We start from the raw sequence: 20,589 nt of genomic DNA on the forward strand, positions 1-20,589 counted from the left end.
CGGTTATGCGGTAAAGCGCACGGTGTCCCCAGATACGCGTGCTTAGACCAGTGCGGGCTATTCATCCTCGCCGCACTGCAGGGCTACGGGGACCATTCAACCTGGTGGGTTGGGGAGGCTCGGTGCTCAGAGCACGTGTCCTCCTTCACGGTCCGGTATACGCGGTGCCACCTCCACGTACCAGTCCTCCGGTGCAGCCCCCGCACCAGGCTGTCTCTCCGGGTTCTCTCTCCCAGCTGCTCCACCTGTCCAGCACGTTCAGAGGCCTTCCTCTTCTCCAGCGCAGCCAGTGTCTGAGCTGCCTGCCTGCCCAGCGCTGTCTGAACTGTCTGCCTGCCCAGCGCTGTCTGAACTGTCGCCTGCCCAGCGCTGTCTGAGCTGCCTGCCTGCCAGCGCTGTCTGTCTGTCCCGAGCCTCAAAGCCGCCCGTCTGTACTGAGTCTTCAAAGCCGCCCGTCTGTCCTGAGCCTTCAGAGCGCGTCCGCCAGAGCAGGAGCCGCTAGAGCCGTCCGCCAGACAGGAGCCGCTGAAGCCGTCGCCAGACAGGAGCGCTAGAGGCTTCCGCCAGACAGGAGCCGCTGAGCCCTCTGCCAGACAGGATCCGCCAGAGCCGTCCAGCCAGGATCCGCCAGAGCCGTCCAGCCAGGATCCGCCAGGAGCCGTCCAGCCAGAGCCAGGTCCAGCCAGGACCAGCCAGAGCCGTCCAGCCAGACCAGCCAGAGCCGGTCCAGCCAGGACCAGCCAAGCGCCAGCAGGACAGACGCGTCCAGCCAGATCCGCCAGAGCCGTGCCAGCGATCCGCCAGAGCCGGATCCAGCCCAGGATCCGCCAGAGCCAGCCAGCCAGGATCGCCCTCAGTCCGGTGTTGCCCCTCAGTCCGGTGTTGCCTCGTCGAGTGTGCCCTCAGTCCGGTGTTGCCCTCAGTCCGGTGCTGCCCCTTAATCTAGTGGCGTTGATTGGGAGGGTGCCATTGGGAGGAGGCCAAGGAACGCGGGTTGACTATGGTGGGTGGGGGACCACGACCAGCGCCAGAGCCGCCACCGTGGACAGACGCCCACCCAGACCTCCCCCCCCCTAGACTTTATGCTGGTGCGCCCGGAGTTCGCACCTTTAAGGGGGGGGAGTATGTCACGTTCCTGACCTGTTTTTCCTTTTTCTTGTATGTATTTAGTTGGTCAGGGTGAGGAAGGCTCTGACAGTGCTGGACAGGTGGGAGCAGCTGGAGAGAGAACCCGGAGAGACAGCCTGGTGCGGGGGGCTGCCACCGGAGGACTGGTACGTGGAGGTGGCACCGCGTATACCGGACCGTGAAGGAGGACACGTGCTCTTGAGCACCGAGCCTCCCCAACCCTACCAGGTTGAATGGTCCCCGTAGCCCTGCCAGTGCGGCGAGGTGGAATAGCCCGCACTGGTCTAAGCACGCGTACTGGGGACACCGTGCGCTTTACCGCATAACACGGTGTCTGACCAGTACGACGCCCTCTCACTCCACGGTAAGCACGGGGAGTTGGCTCAGGTATTCTACCCGGCTTTGCCACACTCCGCGTGTGCCCCCCCCCACCCAAGAAATGTTTGGGTCTGACTCTCGGGCTCCCAACCGCGTCGCCGCGCTGCCTCCTCATACCAGCGCCTCTCTGCCTTCGCTGCCTCCAACTCCGCCTTGGGACGGCGATATTCCCCTGGCTGAGCCCAGGGTCCTTTTCCGTCCAGAATCTCCTCCCAAGTCCAGGAGTCCTGGGTTTCTTTCTGCTGCTGTTGCCGCCCTTCTCCACTCCGCTTGGTCCTGTGTTGGTGGGTGGTTCTGTAACGGCTGTCGTCTTCCTCCTCCTCGRACGAGGAGAGGCGAGAAGGATCAGACCAATATGCGGAGTGATTTGCGTTCATGATGATTTATTATAACGAAACAATCCAGAACACTTACAAATACAAAAACAACAAACGTGACAAAACCGAAAACAGTCCCGTGTGGCACGAACACTAACACGAGATACAACCACCCACAAACACACACGTGAACCCCGGCTGCCTAAGTATGATTCTCAATCAGGGACAACGATTTACAGCTGCCTCTGATTGAGAATCATACCCGGCCGAACACAAACAACCCGACATAGAAAAATAACACATAGACAACCCACCCCAACTCACGCCCTGACCAACTAAATACATACAAGAAAAAGGAAAAACAGGTCAGGAACGTGACAAAATGACTCATTCATGAATCTTATGCTACCTTAAAAATAAGATGCACATTTGTTATTTGGGTGAACAATCCCTTTAAGGACATCATTATGGAATCCATAATGCTTCTTACAGACCACCCATGTGTTATAAGATGCAATGTCAACAGTAACATCAAAGGATATGAATGCTGTGGTATGATGCCAAGAACAAAATCTGCCTTCAGTCAAATCAATCAAGATGACCTGAGGTGGAATTAATCTTGCCAATTGGGCTTTTATTTTCCCATCCGTGGAGTGTTGATATTCTATTAGAGCTGTGAATGAACTGTGCTTCTGCTGGGAACTGWATGCTCTCGCTTAACTGTACCTACACCCAGATCGGTGTCTAAACGACTTATGAATCAGAATACTTCTTTCCCTTCAAATGCTTGATTGATCTTCCTGCTCCCAGTTATACTGTACCACAATATATTGTTTACAGTTATGCCCCATCTCCATGCCCCTCCACACCTCGTTATATGAAGAGGTTGTTTCAGGGAACGTTCTGAATATCCAAAATCAAATCCAGTTTTATTTGTCACATGCACCGAATACAACAGGTGTACAGTGAAATGCTTACTTACAAGCCCTTAACCAACCATGTAGTTAAGAAAAATACCTTCAAAAAGTAAGAAATAATAGTAACAAATAATTAAAGCGCAGCAGTAAAATAACAATAGCAAGGCTATATACAGGGGGTACTGGTACTATCAGGTATCAAGGTAAGACCCAAGTGCAGACTGTGTGAAGGGGCAGGCAAACGACAGGTCAAGGCAGGCAGGGGTCGATAATCCAGAGTAGGAGAAAAGGTACTGGACTGCAGGCAGGGTCAGGGTCAGGGACAGGCAGAATGGTCAGGCGGGCGGGTACAGGGTCAGGACAGGCAAGGGTCAAAAACCAGGAGAACGAGAAAAAGAGAGGCTTCTAAAGCCATGACATCCTTTTCTGTAATTTTCCAAGCTGTTTAAAGGCACAGTCAACTTAGTGTATGTAAACTTCTGACCCACTGGAATTGTGATATAGTGAATTATAAGTGAAATAATCTCTTTGTAAACAATTGTTGGGAAAATGACTTGTGTCGTGCACAAAGTAGATGTCCTAACCGACTTGCCAAAACTATAGTTTGTTAATAAGAAATTTGTGGAGTGGTTGAAAAACTAGTTTTAAAGACACCAACCTAAGTGTATGTAAACTTCCCGACTTCAACTGTACCATGTAGGTAGAAGTTATTAAAGGTGACTATGCATAGATAATAACAAGAAATAGCACAGCAGCGTAAAAGAGAGGGGGGGGGGGGGCCAATGCAAATAGTTTTTGGGTAGCCATTTGATTAGATGTTCAGGAGTCTTATGGCTTGGGGTAGAACAGCTGTTTAGAAGCCTCTTGGACCTAGACTTGGAGCTCCGGTACTGCTTGCCGTGCGGTAGCAGAGAGAACAGTCTATGACTAGGGTGTCTTTTTAGGGCCTTCCTCTGACACCGCCTGGTATAGAGGTCCTGGATGGCAGGAAGCTTGGCCCCGGTGATGTACTGGGCCGTACGCACTACCCACTGTAGTGCCTTGCGGTCGGAGGCCGTGCAGTTGATATACCATGCAGTGATGCAACCCGTCAGGATGCTCTCGATGGTGCAGCTGTAGAACCTTTTGAGGATCTGAGGACTCATGCAAAATCTTTTCAGTCTCTTGAGGGGGAATAGGTTTTGTCGTGCCCTCTTCATGACTCTCTTGGTGTGCTTGGACCATGTTAGTTAGGTAATAGAGGTGTACGGGAACTTCAAAGCCTGTAATTTGGTTTATGTAATACGCTTATGAAGTTGACATGTGCGATAGATGTCTAAAACATGTCCTCCTCGAGAGCCTTCTCTTAGTTTCTTCCTGAGCATTGTTTGAGTCCTATGTCTGCTTCTGATAGGAGTGAATAAATTCCCATTGCCATTCATGAGGAAAATCACTAAGCTTTCTTTAGCTCCATTCGTGACCAGATTAGTATCCTCGACTGAACATGAAGGTTATTGGATACAGCTGCCTCCATCTCCTTCCTCCACTCTTCTTCATGCACACTAATCAGAGGGATTAGAGTGCCAGAGGCGGTCGCCCCAGCAACAGGTTGTGAAAGTGACTGATAAATTAGGCTTCACATACTGTTCTGATGAAACAGACACGGTCTCATGCACAGAGCTATCACTGAAGACCACCGGGACCTGTACCAGACCACATTTCATGTCTAAAACATTGTCCACCAGCTTCAAACTGCTGGAAAAACAATATTTTTGGTTATTGAAAATACATTTCCCAGCGATTTAGATGGTATAATGATTCCCTACACTATTCAGTGCTTTCTTTCTCACATAAACTGAAATTGAGCGAACAGTGTAGAATTTTTGCAACCAGGAATTTAGCGATTTTCGCTAGATAACACAGCAACAAAGTCAGAACAGCTGCCGCTCCGGCGGGAGAAATCAATAGGAAAAGCACACAGCCAATCACAAGACTGGCGAGTAAGTAATACTGTGAAACATTATCATTCCACAATTAGCGGCAGATATATTATGGMCATTTTCTGAAATTACAATACAAAAATTAAAAACAATCCAATGTAGCACCTTTAGAGAGTGTTATGAAATGATTTCAGTGGGTTGAATGAGGGACAAGATTTCATATTTTTTTTACATGGATGAATACTCTGTCCTTCTCGCCCTCTCTCTGTTTCTCTGTTTATCTATCTCTCTATCTTTCTCTCTCTCTCTTTCTGCCAGCTGGCCCCAGACGATGCATGGAAATGTCCCCACTGTAAGCAGCTGCAGCAGGGCATGGTGAAGATGAGCCTGTGGACGCTGCCTGACATCCTCATCCTCCACCTCAAGCGCTTCCGGCAGGTGGGCGAGCGCCGCAACAAGCTGGCCACGCTGGTGCGCTTCCCCCTGGACGGCCTAGACATGGCGCCCCATGTGGTGAAGAGGAGTCAGAGCACCCGGCTGCCCCCCAACGGTCCTCTGGCCCCCCACGGTCCTCTGCTCCCCGGCCCCCTGCACCCGGCCTGGAAACAGCGCTGCCCACCCGACGTGGCCCCTCCAGACTTCCTATATGACCTCTATGCCGTGTGTAACCACCACGGAGGCATGCACGGGGGACATTACACAGGTTTGTATGGAGGGACTGTCTGGCTGTTGTCGTGTCTTTGGCATCATTAAAATTAAGACTGTTATTTTATCAAATCAATTCTCTGTAATTATTATTATGTGATTATTCTAATCATGTAAATGTAATTAACTAGGAAGTCGGGCACCAAGGAAAATATTCAGATTACAAAGTTATAATTTTCCTAATACAACTTTTCAGATAKTTTAATATCTGATCAATTAGTCGTCTAATTAATGAATTATTCTTTACCTCACGTTAGTATCGTTCCAAACGTCGTAAATTGTTGGTTATCTGCACAAACCCAGTCTTCACTATGAATCATCCATACATCAATTGTCTCAATCATTTATTTATTAACTTCTCTGGGATATGTGAGACGCTAACGTCCCACTTGGCCAAAAGCCAGTAAAAATGCAGAGCGCCAAATTCAAATAAATTACTATAAAAATCTAACTTTCATTAAANGCAACAAGCTGGCCACGCTGGTGCGCTTCCCCCTGGACGGCCTAGACATGGCGCCCCATGTGGTGAAGAGGAGTCAGAGCACCCGGCTGCCCCCCAACGGTCCTCTGGCCCCCCACGGTCCTCTGCTCCCCGGCCCCCTGCACCCGGCCTGGAAACAGCGCTGCCCACCCGACGTGGCCCCTCCAGACTTCCTATATGACCTCTATGCCGTGTGTAACCACCACGGAGGCATGCACGGGGGACATTACACAGGTTTGTATGGAGGGACTGTCTGGCTGTTGTCGTGTCTTTGGCATCATTAAAATTAAGACTGTTATTTTATCAAATCAATTCTCTGTAATTATTATTATGTGATTATTCTAATCATGTAAATGTAATTAACTAGGAAGTCGGGCACCAAGGAAAATATTCAGATTACAAAGTTATAATTTTCCTAATACAACTTTTCAGATAKTTTAATATCTGATCAATTAGTCGTCTAATTAATGAATTATTCTTTACCTCACGTTAGTATCGTTCCAAACGTCGTAAATTGTTGGTTATCTGCACAAACCCAGTCTTCACTATGAATCATCCATACATCAATTGTCTCAATCATTTATTTATTAACTTCTCTGGGATATGTGAGACGCTAACGTCCCACTTGGCCAAAAGCCAGTAAAAATGCAGAGCGCCAAATTCAAATAAATTACTATAAAAATCTAACTTTCATTAAATCACACATGAAAGATACCAAATTAAGCTACACTGGTTGTGAATCCAGCCAACATGTCAGAATTCAAATAGGCTTTTCGGCGAAAGCAAACGATGCTATTATCTGAGGATAGCACCATAGTAAACAAAGAGAGAGAAGCATATTTCAACCCTGCAGGCGCGACACAAAACGCAGAAATAAAAATATAATTCATGCCTTACCTTTGACGAGCTTCTGTTGTTGGCACTCCAATATGTCCCATAAACATCACAAATGGTCCTTTTGTTCGATTAATTCCGTCGATATATATCCAAAATGTCCATTTATTTGGCGCGTTTGATCCAGAAAAACACCGGTTCCAACTTGAGCAACGTGACTACAAAATATCTCAAAGGTTACCTGTAAACTTTGCCAAAACATTTCAAACTACTTTTGTAATACAACTTTAGGTATTTCTTTACGTAAATAATCGTTAAAATTGAAGACGTGATGATCTGTGTTCAATACAGGATTAAAACAAACTGTAGCTAGCTTTCTGGTCACGCGCCTCTAACAAACAGTACACAACAAGTGACCCTCATTGAAGATGGCCGTACTTCTTCATTACACAAAGGAAAAACCCTCAACCAACTGACATCCAGTGGAAGCGGTAGGAACTGCAAGAAGGTCAATTAGAAATCTGGATTCCCAATGAAAATCCATTGAAAAGAGAGTGACCTCAAAAAAGAAAAATCTGAACGGTTTGTCCTCRGGGTTTCGCCTGCTAAATAAGTTCTGTTGTACTCACAGACATGATTCAAACAGTTTTAGAAACTTCAGAGTGTTTTCTATCCAAATATACTAATAATATGCATATCTTATCTTCTGGGGATGAGTAGCTGGCAGTTGAATTTGGGTATGCTTTTCATCCAAACGTGAAAATGCTGCYCCCTATCCTAGAGAAGTTTTAACTAACTAAATAATCACAGAAATGCATCAACAAACTGATAGGGGATATACCCTAGTGGGCTTAACCGGTATGGCGGCTTGGTAGACAAAGGGACTAAGAAGGGCGCGAAAGACAAAAGACACTACACAGTTGATAATTATAACCATTGAAATGCTACTCCTTTGCACATGAACGATCACTCATTCGGGAATAATTGCAATAAATATATACAGTGGGGAGAACAAGTATTTGATACACTGCCGATTTTGCAGGTTTTCCTACTTACAAAGCATGTAGAGGTCTGTCATTTTTATCATAGGTACACTTCAACTGTGAGAGACGGAATCTAAAACAAATATCCAGAAAATCACATTATATGATTTTTAAGTAATTAATTTGCATTTTATTGCATTAATTGTCGGAGTAGAGGACCTTGTGCATTTCAGGTAAAATAACAACTCAATGTTTATATCCCAGGACAAATTAGCTAGCAATAGCAAGCTAGCTCAATAGGASAAATTAGCTAGCAAGTGCAAGCTATCTAGCTAAATTGCCATACATGTTTAATGCTTTTCGACCTGTCCCCAAATTAATGTCATTGGTTCAGAGTTTGTTTTGATATTTTAACCTCTAACGAGTCACCCTCCCGGATCCGGGATCCTCCTCATCAAAMAATATGACTAGCCTAGCCTAACGGGACAGGGATATCATATAATATAATTTCATGAAATCACAAGTCCAATACAGCAAATGAAAAGATAAACATCTTGTGAATCCAGCCAATATTTCCAATTTTTTAAAGTGTTTTTACAGCGAAACACAATATATATTATATTAGCTCACCACAATAGCCAACACACAACGCCTGTTTCACCATGTTTTCACCGCATAGCGGCTAGCTTTCACAAAACCAGAAATAGAGATAAATTAATCACTAACCTTTGGACACTTCATCAGATACGTCTTAATAACATCAATGTTATTACTACATTATGTTTTGTTCGAAATGTGCATATTTAGTAGCTGCAAATCGTGTTTACATGTGCAATACGTAGCACAATGCCCAAAATGTCGGAGATATTTTGACAGTGCACCTAATCTACCAAAGAACTCTCATAAACACTTTACTAAAAATACATGTTGTACAGCAATGAAACGATACACTGGTCTCTAATGCAACCGCTGTGTTAGATTTTTAAAAAATAACTTTAGTACAACAATACAGCATGCAATATTGTGAACAGCGCCCTACAACTTCTCCGCCTTGTTGGAGCCAACATAAAACACAAAAATCGAATAACATCATAAATATTCTCTTACTTTTGTGATTCTTCCATCAGAATGTTGTGCAAGAGTCCTAGTCTCAGAATAAATCGTTGTTTGGCTTTAGAATGTCCATTTCTTCTGTCGAATCTAGCCAACTTTGGCCTAGTCATCAGTGGAGCACTCACGTGTCAAAAATCGTTGTCGCCATGCGAAACGAAAAATCCAAAAAGTCCAATCAAACGTTGAATAAACTGTCAAACTCGGTTGAAAAATCCTACTTATGATGTTTTTCTCATAATGTATCCAACTAAAATCAGAGCCGGAGCCATTTTCATCGTGTATACGTAACGCATTTCAGAAGACAATGTGGAGTTCCCCTGTGCACCGTTGAAAACTGACAAAAGAGCGGACCTGTCACTCCAAAAGCTCCTCATTCGGCCTCACATCAAGCTAACACCCATTCAACCTTCTACTGCCTGTTGACATCTAGTGGAAGGCGTATGAAGTGCATTACAGATCCATAAATATAAGCCAGTTGAATAGGCAGCCCTGACACAGAGCCCCATTTCAGAATTTTCACTTGAAGTTTGCTGCCAAATGAGTTCCTGTTTTACTCACAGAATATATTTCAAACAGTTTTAGAAACTTCAGAGTGTTTTCTATCCAATAGTAATAATAATATGCATTTTGTATGATCTAGAACAGAGTACGAGGCCGTTTAATTTGGGCATGATTTTTTCCCAAAGTGAAATCAGCGCCCCCTATTAAGAAGAAGTTAACCTGCGTGTCGTGATTGCGTTTGGTGTAAGGGACAAAATACATTTATGCACGATAGCGCACGATGGGGCACGCGCACAGCCGGTTTGGGTTCCGTGTTAGTCCTCTCGTTAATCGAGGTCAGCTGGTCTGGCTAGGAAATTCCCAAGGTGGGGGTTATATCCAGAACAGTAGAAAAGGGCTGTCCCATGACGCCAGATAAATGTCTGTGCTCACGGGGCGGGCCTATGACTTAGTTAAACACCAAAGGGAATTGGAGTTTCCTTCATTAAACAGTTTAAAATCACATTACACAATTTCAGAAATAGTTTCATCTTTACTCATTCATTTTATACAACAATTAGATGCAAGCCTTACAACTGAGACTCTTGTATAAACAGAGTTATGGTAATGTGGCTGTATTGTCTCTCATGAGTTTCACAAACATTAAACGAAATGGACCGGTCGTAGCTGGATTCTCCCCCGACCGTGTACACATTCCCCAAAACATGGACATTGTTCAGTTCTCAAGTTCTGTGATGTGGAAGAGGTTCCTTTGTTCTCCTATGAAACCCTCTCTATATATACTGCATGGCCATGAGGAGAGACTCCTCTAGGAATTTATGACCTGCGATAACAGAGCCTGGGTGTAGGGGGAAGAGAGAGGTGGTGAGAGAGAGAGAGGGGTGGTGCAGAGAGAGAGGGATGGTACTCGCTATCCCCAAAGAGGGCCACGTCATGACACTGTCATATTCACATCCTGTAAATGGTCTATGAAATATCAATCTCATTGAAATCAGCAAGGTGTCTTGAAGTGAGATCCAGTCCAAAAATGTGTTTGATGATGATGATAATAAAGATATGGTGGTGGTTTGTTCAGTATGTATGTAAGTACACACTGTTGTGCATGTCTGAACAGGTGTCTGTGTCTCTGTGCAGCGTTCTGCAGGAACTCATTGGACGCCCAGTGGTATGGGTATGATGACAGCAGTGCAGAGCCAGTCACAGAGGGGGAGGTGTGCACACGGGGAGCCTACATCCTCTTCTACCAGAGACGCAACACCATCCCTCCATGGTCAGCCAGCTCCTCTCTCAGAGGTGAGCCGTGTTGACAAGTCCTTTAATTAAGCCACAGTCTGCAGTTCTATTGTGTCATTTCAATAGATTATATATACCAGTTGGTTCTGGAAGAATCCTGACCTTTAGAGGTCCTCAGTTGAAAGTAAGTCCATGTAATGGAAATAAGGCTTCTGAAATCCATTATTGGTGAAATGATGGCTTTCATCACCCAATAATGAATGGTACTTCACTGACAGTATCCAGACATTTTTCTAATTTAAAGCATTAATGTTGAAATCAAAAGAGTATATGATTGGCAGTGTGTAATAACCTTGTCCATCATAGGATTGAGGTACAGTAAAGGCATCTGCATACTAGGTTTGGTTTGCTCCTAGCAGAACTCGGATAGGCAAAGTGAACGTCTGTGCATTGCATACTTCCTTAAAAGACTTTTACTTAAAAACGAGAAAAAAGCTGCAATTGTCCCTCTTGAGACGCTGTAGCCAGTATACACTTCCTCAAAATAGTCWGAATTAATCTAAGATAACTCAAGAAATCTGTCATTCATTTTGACGTTTTTGCAGAGGAGATCTTAGTCGTGCATTTTTACATCTAACTAAGATGTTTTGTGCACTATTTCACAATGAAAAAGTGTATTGAAGAATCCCTGCTGTTGACCAATCTCCGACGAAGGGGCTTAGGCTTCCAAACTAACAACAACTAACAAAATGTTGTCATAATATATGCACAAACTCTTTCCGAAATGTTTCGGCTGGGAAGCATGCGGACGCGTACTGTCCCCCTCTAGGAAAAAGAGACAGGTTTGTATGTATTAGCTGTGTTGAGAGTCCAGTAGATGGCACTTTGCTCTGTATAACAGTGTTCTTCTACTTCTACAGGCTCCACCAGCTCCTCCACGTCAGACCACTGGCTGATCCGTCTGACGCGGGACAGCCTGTTCTCTGGGGGGTCCACCTCTGGCCCTCCTGGCCCCACACCAACCCCCGAATCCCCAGAGCTCYCTGTGTTCGAGGACGAGCCTCTCAAAACAGAGACAGGTGAGTAGCCCATTTGGACACCATTTCCCCAGTCTGTCTCTAAATAAATAAAACCACTATGGTTCGCTGTGTCTGATTAGTCTGAAGTTCTGGTTGTTACTCAAAGAGGATTATCTCTTTGAGATAATTACATCATTAAAAAGCAGATGATTATGTAGATAAGTCGATCAATGAACCATTAAAAAAGAGGAGGAATATGAGGAAAAATCCTAACTGTGTTTGTTTTTCTTCTGTGTCCAGATAGGTTTGAGAATAAGCCATTTGTCCGAGGCATTCAGGGCAGGAGCGTGAGCATGAGGTCACCCACTAAGACCAAGGACACCCTGAGCAAAGTGCTGCCCCTGCGCTGGTCCTTTGGTTCCAAGGACCGCCCCAAACCCTCCGCCCCCAGGCGAGGGGAGCTGGTGGAGTACCTGGAGTCAGGGCGCAGGCCGCGGTGCACCAAGGACCCCATCATCACCCTAGTGGCCACCCCGCTCCAGGGCGGGCACAGGGACCTGGGCAGCTCCCCCAGTGGGAGCAGCCTGAGCTGCATGGACAGGTCCAACTCTGAGGCCTGCGACTCCCCAAGAGTACCAGAGGGCCAGAGCAGGCCTGCCGTAGAGAGGAGCTCCAGCCTGGGGCTCAATATTATCACTAAAGCCAGGGATGACAGCTCACTGGGCCGGAGGTCCTCCAAGAGGTTCAGGCAGGACCAGGGCAGGACCCTGGACCCTCACCCCCATAGAGGCTCCACTGATGGGGTCCACATCAGCCACAGTGCCCCCCCAAGTAGGGACTCTACACTGAAGAGGCCCAAGGCCCAAGCAGGACTGACCTCCAGAGTAGGGGTGCTGCAGGCTGGTCTACAGCCTGAGGAGAGGAAGGGGATGAGGGGTCAGGAGGTAAGGAGCCACGACAGCCTCTTGTCCTTTTTCAAATCAGGCTTCCTGAAGAAAGACACTCAGAGTACACCTAGCAAGGGGGAGGTGGTCCGGGCCAATTGCCACGGACGAGCCAGCAAGGTGGCAAACGGTAGTTCGTCTAAACTCTTCCTCTCCAATGGGACCCTGAACGGTGTAGCGCTGGAGGAAAAGAGGGCCAACGGCACCCCTAGAAGTGACTGCCGTCACAGCAAAGGGCAGCTTGTCAACGGGAAGGCAGGGAGTCACAGCTCTGCTGCGGACATCAAGCGTGCCCACAGCTCCAGTAACATCCAGACCAAATTGGACTTGACCCTGCGCAGGTGTGCTTCTCTGCAGAGGAACGGGCAGGTAGCTCCCCCGGCCCCCCGCAGCAGCCTGGCCACAGACAAGCCCAGCTATGCCACCCTGCAGCGGGCACGCTACAGCACCACCTCCCTGGGCAGGCAGCAGAGACCCGTCCCCGAGTCCTGCTTCTGACTCCCTCCGCACAGCTAGGCTAACTGGCTGCTGCCACAGCAGTAGAGTTATCTGGAGTGTGTGTCTCTTTATTTAGAGTTTGTGCCAATCCTACTGCCAGGGTTAGCATGTTAGTGTGAGCTGAGCAGTCTGGCCACCACTGCTAGAGCAGAGGAATAGTCACGGTGTTACTATAAGACAGGTTCTTAGGGGAGGCTTTGCCAACAGCTGAAATCAGTAATGCAGTGCATAACAGTTAACTGTCTGTCATAGTCTTCTGTTAATGTAAGTGCCTCTGTGACAGTTCAGAATGATTGTTTGTTGAACACTGGAACCACGCTATTGATTGACACACATCACATCCAGACGGTCACCAGGTCTCTGTAGTATAGCCAGCAGAGCTGTTGTTTCTGAAGGGCRTCATGTACCCTCYGTTAACACTGATGTTTATTGACGTATTGTCTTTGTGTGTAAATKAATCTATGCAGACTGTGTACAATGGAGAGGTACAACTGCTGTATTGTGATCATATTTATTCCAYAGACATGTCAAGCATCTTTCTTGGTTGTATGCTGTCCTTGATTTTCTATTGATGTAGCCGTGGAGGAATATCCTGCACGAAAGGATTCAATTAAATGATTGTYTGTCTGTGCTTCCACTGCAAACTGTTTGCTGGGACCTCACACACTTATGTTATTGCTAATATTCATCATGTATCATCCACTGTCAGTGGCAACTGAACGAAACAAGTACTGTAATAACCTGGTTGTTACACACCTGTTACTGACTACCGTACTGTAACGACGGTGTGTGATTGGAGGAGAAGTAAGGGTAGAGGAATGAAATGGCGATTTATGTTCGTAACTAACATGATTGAAATACTGGGTTGAAAAGAGGGTAGTTGGCACACCATGTACTCCAGCACAGTGGAGGTCTTGTATAATCCACAATAGATTTAATGGATCTTGAACCAAAGTTTGTGTCAATCAGAACATTCATCAGGACCCTGATAAAGGTCTAGATAATCTAGTTTAAGATTCATTGTGGAGCATACAAGAATACCAGACAGTATCTAGGACTTTCTATTTTAAATCGAAATGGAAAACAATTATCAAAAAGAGCCACTTGAGAGTTTTGTACATTGACTTGTGTGAACTTAGATGGGTGCTATTATGTGATGGTGAACTGTTGTGGAACCTCATCACACCGGTGGTTTAGGTGGTTTAGGCCCCTTATAGAGCAGCAGGGACAGACTGACAGCCCATTTCAAGGCGTTTCACTCCCTGTATCTCCCCACTGCTGAGCTCCAGAGAAAGTTACTGCCTGTGTTTCACAATAACTCACCAGGGGGGATTAAACCTGCTCCCCTGATGCCATGGCAAACTCCCTTAAAGATACCAACTGTGAAGGTGCTGCTGTCTGTTGTACTCTGCAGAGGGGCAGGGATTTCTTGGTTTTCATTCATTTTCAACCCAAAACATCTCTTGCCTTAGATCGTCATGTATTGTATATTGGAACCTATTACATTACATGAAGATAATTTTGTAATTTTTCCTATAGAGTGCTGTAATGCAATTTATTCGTTAGCCATAGGGTACATGCCAATTCAGATATATGCACATTCTGTGTATGTTCTAGTCAGTGCAGATTTCCCAGAAACAATGGAGGGAAACGTATGATGTGTGTTTTATGTTAGGAGGGTGTAGAGCACATGTGTTTGAGCTTACATCAACTGTATATGAACATATGTAGTAGTAATACAGATATTACCAACATAATAGCATACAGTGCTTCTGTAAAGGGAAAAACACTATTAGATTAAATGTATTTATCTATTAGATTTCTGAGTTACTTAATTACTTAGGCCCATCGCCCCATGAGAAGCATAGGCCATCAACTGGCCGTCAACTGAGTTGACTTCATGTATCTGAAATTATCTAGAATCTAGAATCATTTACTATTCTCCTAAAATATAATGTTAATGTGTAGGATATATACTGTATGATTGTGTTAGCAGACATACAGTAGTAGCTATGCAATATGCTGGACCATATGGGATGCCCCATATGCATCATAACTTCTTCTAATGGGGATTAGTTGATGACACTACACCATCAACCATCATGACAAATTGGTTGATGACACTACACCATCAACCATCATGACAAATTGGTTGATGACACTACACATTGAGCAAATTGTTGATGACACTACACCATCAATGCATCATGACCAAATTGGTTGATGACACGTACCATCAACCATCATGACAAATTGGTTGATGACACTACACCATCAATCATCATGACAAATTGGTTGATGACACTACACCATCAACCATCATGACAAATTGGTTGATGGACACATACCATCAACCATCATGACAAATTGGTTGATGACACTACACCATCACCATCATGACAAATTGGTTGATGACACTACACCATCAACCATCATGACAAATTGGTTGATGACACTACACCATCAACCATCATGACAAATTGGTTGATGACACTACACCATCAACATTGGCTGATGACACTAGCTCAAATGTTATGCCTTTTTTTATTTTTTCACTTGTTCTCATCAATTTCTTTTCTGTATCACTTTGTTTACCAAAACGAGCACTTGTTTTAGAAGGGACCCTAAATGAAGGATGCTTTCCTTGGGAGGGCATGGGTTGAGTATATTTTATATGCAACTTTTGTAAAAGTCTACATTTTATACCTGATTTGTAATTATGTAAATGAAGGCTCCAGATGATCAAATCAGATCATGTATGCTTCTGATCAGAGAGCAACGTCAGGATAAAGCACAAGTGGACTTGAATTGTGAACTTAACATATATATATTGTATCTGCCTCTAATATCTGCTTATTACCATACTGGAATTTATTTGAATTGCAAATTAAACACAGCTTTTCTCACAACTACTCTCTTTATTATATCATAATACAAACRAGGAGATATTCAATTGCATGTGTCATTGTATCTGTCTAACTTGGACTTTGAACTGCCTCAGGTTCTGCTCATTTCCATACCACATCATACCAGCTTAACTTACAAAACCAAGGTGTAGAGAAAACTGATTAACAAAAGTTGATATATTGTGGAGAAAAAATTGTATTCCAAATTTTTCTTAAATTCATCATCCATTGTGTCATACACGTTTTATTGATATTGAGAGAGCACATTCCAAATAGTTCTCTTGCCATGTGAGCTGTGCTCTTAGGGAAATGTATGCCTTTCCTACACACTCACTTCTCAGTAGTTTGTATTTAGACTTACCTTATGCAGGTGTGTAACAGGCTTTACAGGCGTGGCTAACAGAATTCCTTGTGGAGTTGTTGTGCCATGTAAAAAAGCTAACGTAAGGTCTATTTTTCTCCACTTCCTGTCTGACTGACGTGCCCAAAGTAAACTGCCTGTTACTCATGCCCAGAAGCCAGGATATGCATATAATTGGTACCATTGGATAGAAAACACGTTGCAGTTTGTAGAAATGTTAAAATAATGTATGAGACTATAACACAATTGATATGGTAGGAGAAAAACCAACAGGACCTTTTTTTTTTGAGAGCCCATGCTCTTTCAATGGAAAGCTATGGGTCCTATGCAATTCCAGCTCCCAGATTGCAATTCCTATGCCTTCCACTAGATGTCAAGAGTCTTTGTTCAAGGTTTCAGGCTTGTTTCTTCCCAAACGAGGAAGATTTTTGAGTTTTGGTACAGGGAGTCAGAGTTGGAAATCAGTCTCTGTGCGCACGACGAAGAGGACGCGCACTTGCTAATTTTACCTTTCTATTGAACATACTTCTTTCCGTATGAAATATTATAGTTTAATTACATTTTAGGGTAACTGAGGATTAGATAGAAATGTATTTTGACTTGTTTTAACAAAGTTTAGTGGTAGTTTTTTGGATTCTTTTCTCTGCATGTTGAACGAGTGGATAACTCAAATCGATGGCGCCAACTAAAGAGACTTTTTGGGATATAAAGAAGGATTTTATCTAACAAAACGACCATGCATGTTGTAGCTGGGACCCTTGGGATTGCAAATCAGAGGAAGATTTTCAAAAGTAAGTGAATATTTAATCGCTATTTATGATTTTACGAAGCCTGTGCTGGTTGAAAAATATTTTGATGTGGGGCGTCGTCCTCAAACAATCGCATGGCATGCTTTCGCTGTAAGGCCTATTGTAAATCGGACAATGCAGTTAGATTAACAAGAATTTAAGCTTTTAACCTATATAAGACACTTGTATGTACCTAGATGTTTAATATCCATCCTTTTTATGATTATTTATTTGAATTGTGCGCCTTCCAATTTCACCGGAAGTTGTCGACAGGTGTCCCACTGACGGGACGCCATGCTCTAAGAAGTTTTAAGTTCCTTGCTCAGAACATATGAAAGCTGGTGGTTCAATATTCCCAGTTCTTCAGTATTCCCAGTTAAGAAGTTTTAGGTTGTAGTTATTGTAGGAATTATGATTCGTCGACTATTTCTCTCTGTACCATTTGTATTTCATATACCTTTGACTATTGGATGTTCTAATAGGCACTTTAGTATTGCCAGTCTAATCTCAGGAGTTGATAGGCTTGAAGTCATAAACAGCGCTGTGAATCAAGCATTGCTAAGAGCTGCTGGCAAACACAGTAAAGTTTGAATGAATGCTTACAAGCTTGCTGCTGCCTACCACCGCTCAGTCAGACTGCTCTATCAAATATCAAATCATAGACTTAATTATAATATAATAAACACAGAAATACGAGCCTTTGGTCATTAATATGGTCAAATCCGGAAACTATCATTTTGAAAACAAAACGTTTATTCTTTAAGTGAAATACGGAACCGTTACGTATTTTATCGAACGGGTGGCAACCCTAAGTCTAAATATTGCTGTTACATTGCACAACCTTCAATGTTATGTCATAATTATGTAAAATTCTGGCAAATTAGTTTGCAACGAGCCAGGCGGCCCAAACTGTTGCATATACCCTGACTCTGCGTGCAATGAACGCAAGAGAAGTGACACAATTTCCCTAGTTAATATTGCCTGCTAACATGAATTTCTTTCAACTAAATATGCAGGTTTAAAAAAAAATCCTTCTGTGTATTGATTTTAAGAAAGGCATTGATGTTTATTGTTAGGCACATTCGTGTAACGATCGCGAATACGCTTTTGTTAAATCATCCCCCATTTGGCGAAGAAGGCTGTGACTCGATGATAAATTAACAGGCACCGCATTGATGATATGCAACGCAGGACAAGCTAGTTAACCTAGTAATATCATCAACAAATGTGTAGTTAACTAGTGATTGTGAAGATTGATTGTTTTTTATAAGATAAATTTAATGCTAGCTAGCAACTTACCTTGGCTCCTTGCTGCACGCTCGTAACAGGTGGTCAGCCTGCCACGCAGTTTCCTCGTGGAATGCATTGTAATCGGCCATAATCGGCATCCAGAAATGCAGATTACCGATTGTTATGAAAACTTGAATTCAGCCCTAATTAAATCGGCCATGATCGGTCGATCTCTAATTTAAATACATACATATTCATCTCCTTTTCAGCACCAATTGGTAGATTTAAAAATACATTTACATTTACATTTAAGTCATTTAGCAGACGCTCTTATCCAGAGCGACTTACAAATTGGTGCATTCACCTTATGATATCCAGTGGAACAACCACTTTACAATAGTGCATCTAACTCTTTTAAGGGGGGGGGAGGGATTACTTTATCCTATCCTAGGTATCCGTTGTATATTATTTAGGGTTAGGAAACTATTTATGAATCTTTWATTTTTTTTAAACAGGTTTGGAGAGCCTTTATTCACCAAATATATTGGTGAATAAAACATACAATGGTTTGATTCATTCTGAAAGTTGCCTATTTCAATATTGTTCCAATAAATATTGGAAGGTGAGAAAAGTATAGAATAGGTGTCACGACTTCCGCTGAAGTTGGAAGTTGGCTCCCCTGCCTGTTCGGGCGGTGCTCAGAGGTCGTCGTCACCGGCCTACTAGCCGCCACCGATCCCTTTTTCGTTTGTCTGTTTGTTTTGTCTTATTAGTTTCACCTGTTTCCTGTTGTATGTGCTTAATGAGCTTCCTTATTTTAAGGACGTGTACCCGCCCTTGTTTTGTGCGGGATTGTCTTTTGTTACGTGTGTGCGTTTAAGTAGAGGTGGTTATTTTCTGGACTTGGCACCCTGTGTTTTGGGTAGTCTATTTTGTGCCATATTAAAGAGCACTTTTTCCCAGTGGAACTCTCTGCGCCTGATTCCTTCCTCACCCACCTAGTCCCGCGTGACAATAGGGGTTGAACAGTATTCTTAAAAATCGACTCTAATAATCTTCATTAATCATAAATGTGATTACAACGGTCCAGTCGTTGTGAACCGTGGTCCAGGCTCCAGGTTTAAACTGCTACGTATGGTCCATAATGACTCAAATAGGCAACATGTCCCAAATTATTGCACAACTTGTAATACGTTAACCTAATATGATTCACTATTGCTATCAATACTCAGGAACAACCTGACAGAGGAAAGACAGGTAAACTAACAATGTAATCGAATGATAGTGGCTAATATTTAACACAATACGGATTGTAAAAAATATAGTGAAAAGTCTGGGTATATAATTAAAACATTATAGAAATCATAAATCCTACATTGCATGAGACTTTTAAAACTTTTTACATTATGAAGAGCTTGACATGAATAATGTTTTACTTGGTCTGTACCACCATGGGCCAAATAGGTGACTGTAAATTCCATTGTATTGTGTTGTATGACGCAAGAAACCACTTTAAAAATAAAAATGTATTATTATTACCATACAGAGAATTAGACAATGTAGGCTACCTCTCTGCCTATTGGCTTATTTACATATTCAAGACTGTTTCAAAATAGAACTCTGCCCCTTTTTATTTTTTTTAATTTTATTTAACCTTTATTTAACCAGGTAGGCAAATTGAGAACACGTTCTCATTTACAATTGCGACCTGGCCCCAAGATTAAAACGCAAAGCCAAGTCGACCACATACAACAACACATATTACACATGGAGTAAAACAAAACTATAGTCAATAATACAGTGAAAAAAAATAAGTCTATATACAATGTGAGCAGTGAGGTGAGATAAGGGAGGTGAAGGCAAACAAAATATGTATAAATAAATAAAAATATAAAAGGCCATGGAGGCGAAGTGAGTACAACACAGCAAGTAAAATAAAAACTAAAAAAAAAACACTGGAATGGTTGGTTTGCAGTGAAGAAAGTGCAAAGTAGAGACAAATAATGGGTGCAAAGGACAAAATAAATTAATAAATAAATACAGTAGGTAAAGAGTGTTGTTTGGCTAAATTGTAGATGGTTATGTACAGGTGCAGTAATCTATGAGCTGCTCTGACAGCTGGTGCTTAAAGCTAGTGAGGGAGATAGGTGTTCCAGTTTCAGAGATTTTTGTAGTTCGTTCGAGTCATGGCAGCAGAGAATGGAAGGAGAGGCGTCCAAAGGAAGAATTGTTTTGGGTGACTAGAGAGATATCCTGCTGGAGCGCGTGCTACAGGTAGGTGCTGCTATGGTGACCAGCGAGCTGAGATAAGGGGGACTTTACCTAGCAGGGTCT

General features: G+C 43.6%; 1 protein-coding gene across 1 annotated transcript in view; it reads left to right on the plus strand.

Moving 5' to 3' along the window:
* The window catches only part of LOC112069570 (ubiquitin carboxyl-terminal hydrolase 43), a 103,942-nt gene extending 88,811 nt beyond the window's left edge, over nucleotides 1-15,131 (plus strand). The window contains exons 12-15 of the mRNA XM_024136905.2: nucleotides 4,978-5,362; nucleotides 10,411-10,569; nucleotides 11,430-11,588; nucleotides 11,829-15,131. Of these exons, the coding sequence (XP_023992673.1) occupies nucleotides 4,978-5,362; nucleotides 10,411-10,569; nucleotides 11,430-11,588; nucleotides 11,829-12,970 (1,845 nt within the window). The 3' untranslated portion in view covers nucleotides 12,971-15,131. The remainder of the gene's footprint in view (nucleotides 1-4,977; nucleotides 5,363-10,410; nucleotides 10,570-11,429; nucleotides 11,589-11,828) is intronic.
* The last annotated feature ends 5,458 nt before the right edge of the window (nucleotides 15,132-20,589 follow it).

The sequence above is a fragment of the Salvelinus sp. IW2-2015 genome, unplaced genomic scaffold (assembly GCF_002910315.2).
Source record: "Salvelinus sp. IW2-2015 unplaced genomic scaffold, ASM291031v2 Un_scaffold1051, whole genome shotgun sequence".
NCBI lineage: Eukaryota > Metazoa > Chordata > Actinopteri > Salmoniformes > Salmonidae > Salvelinus > Salvelinus sp. IW2-2015.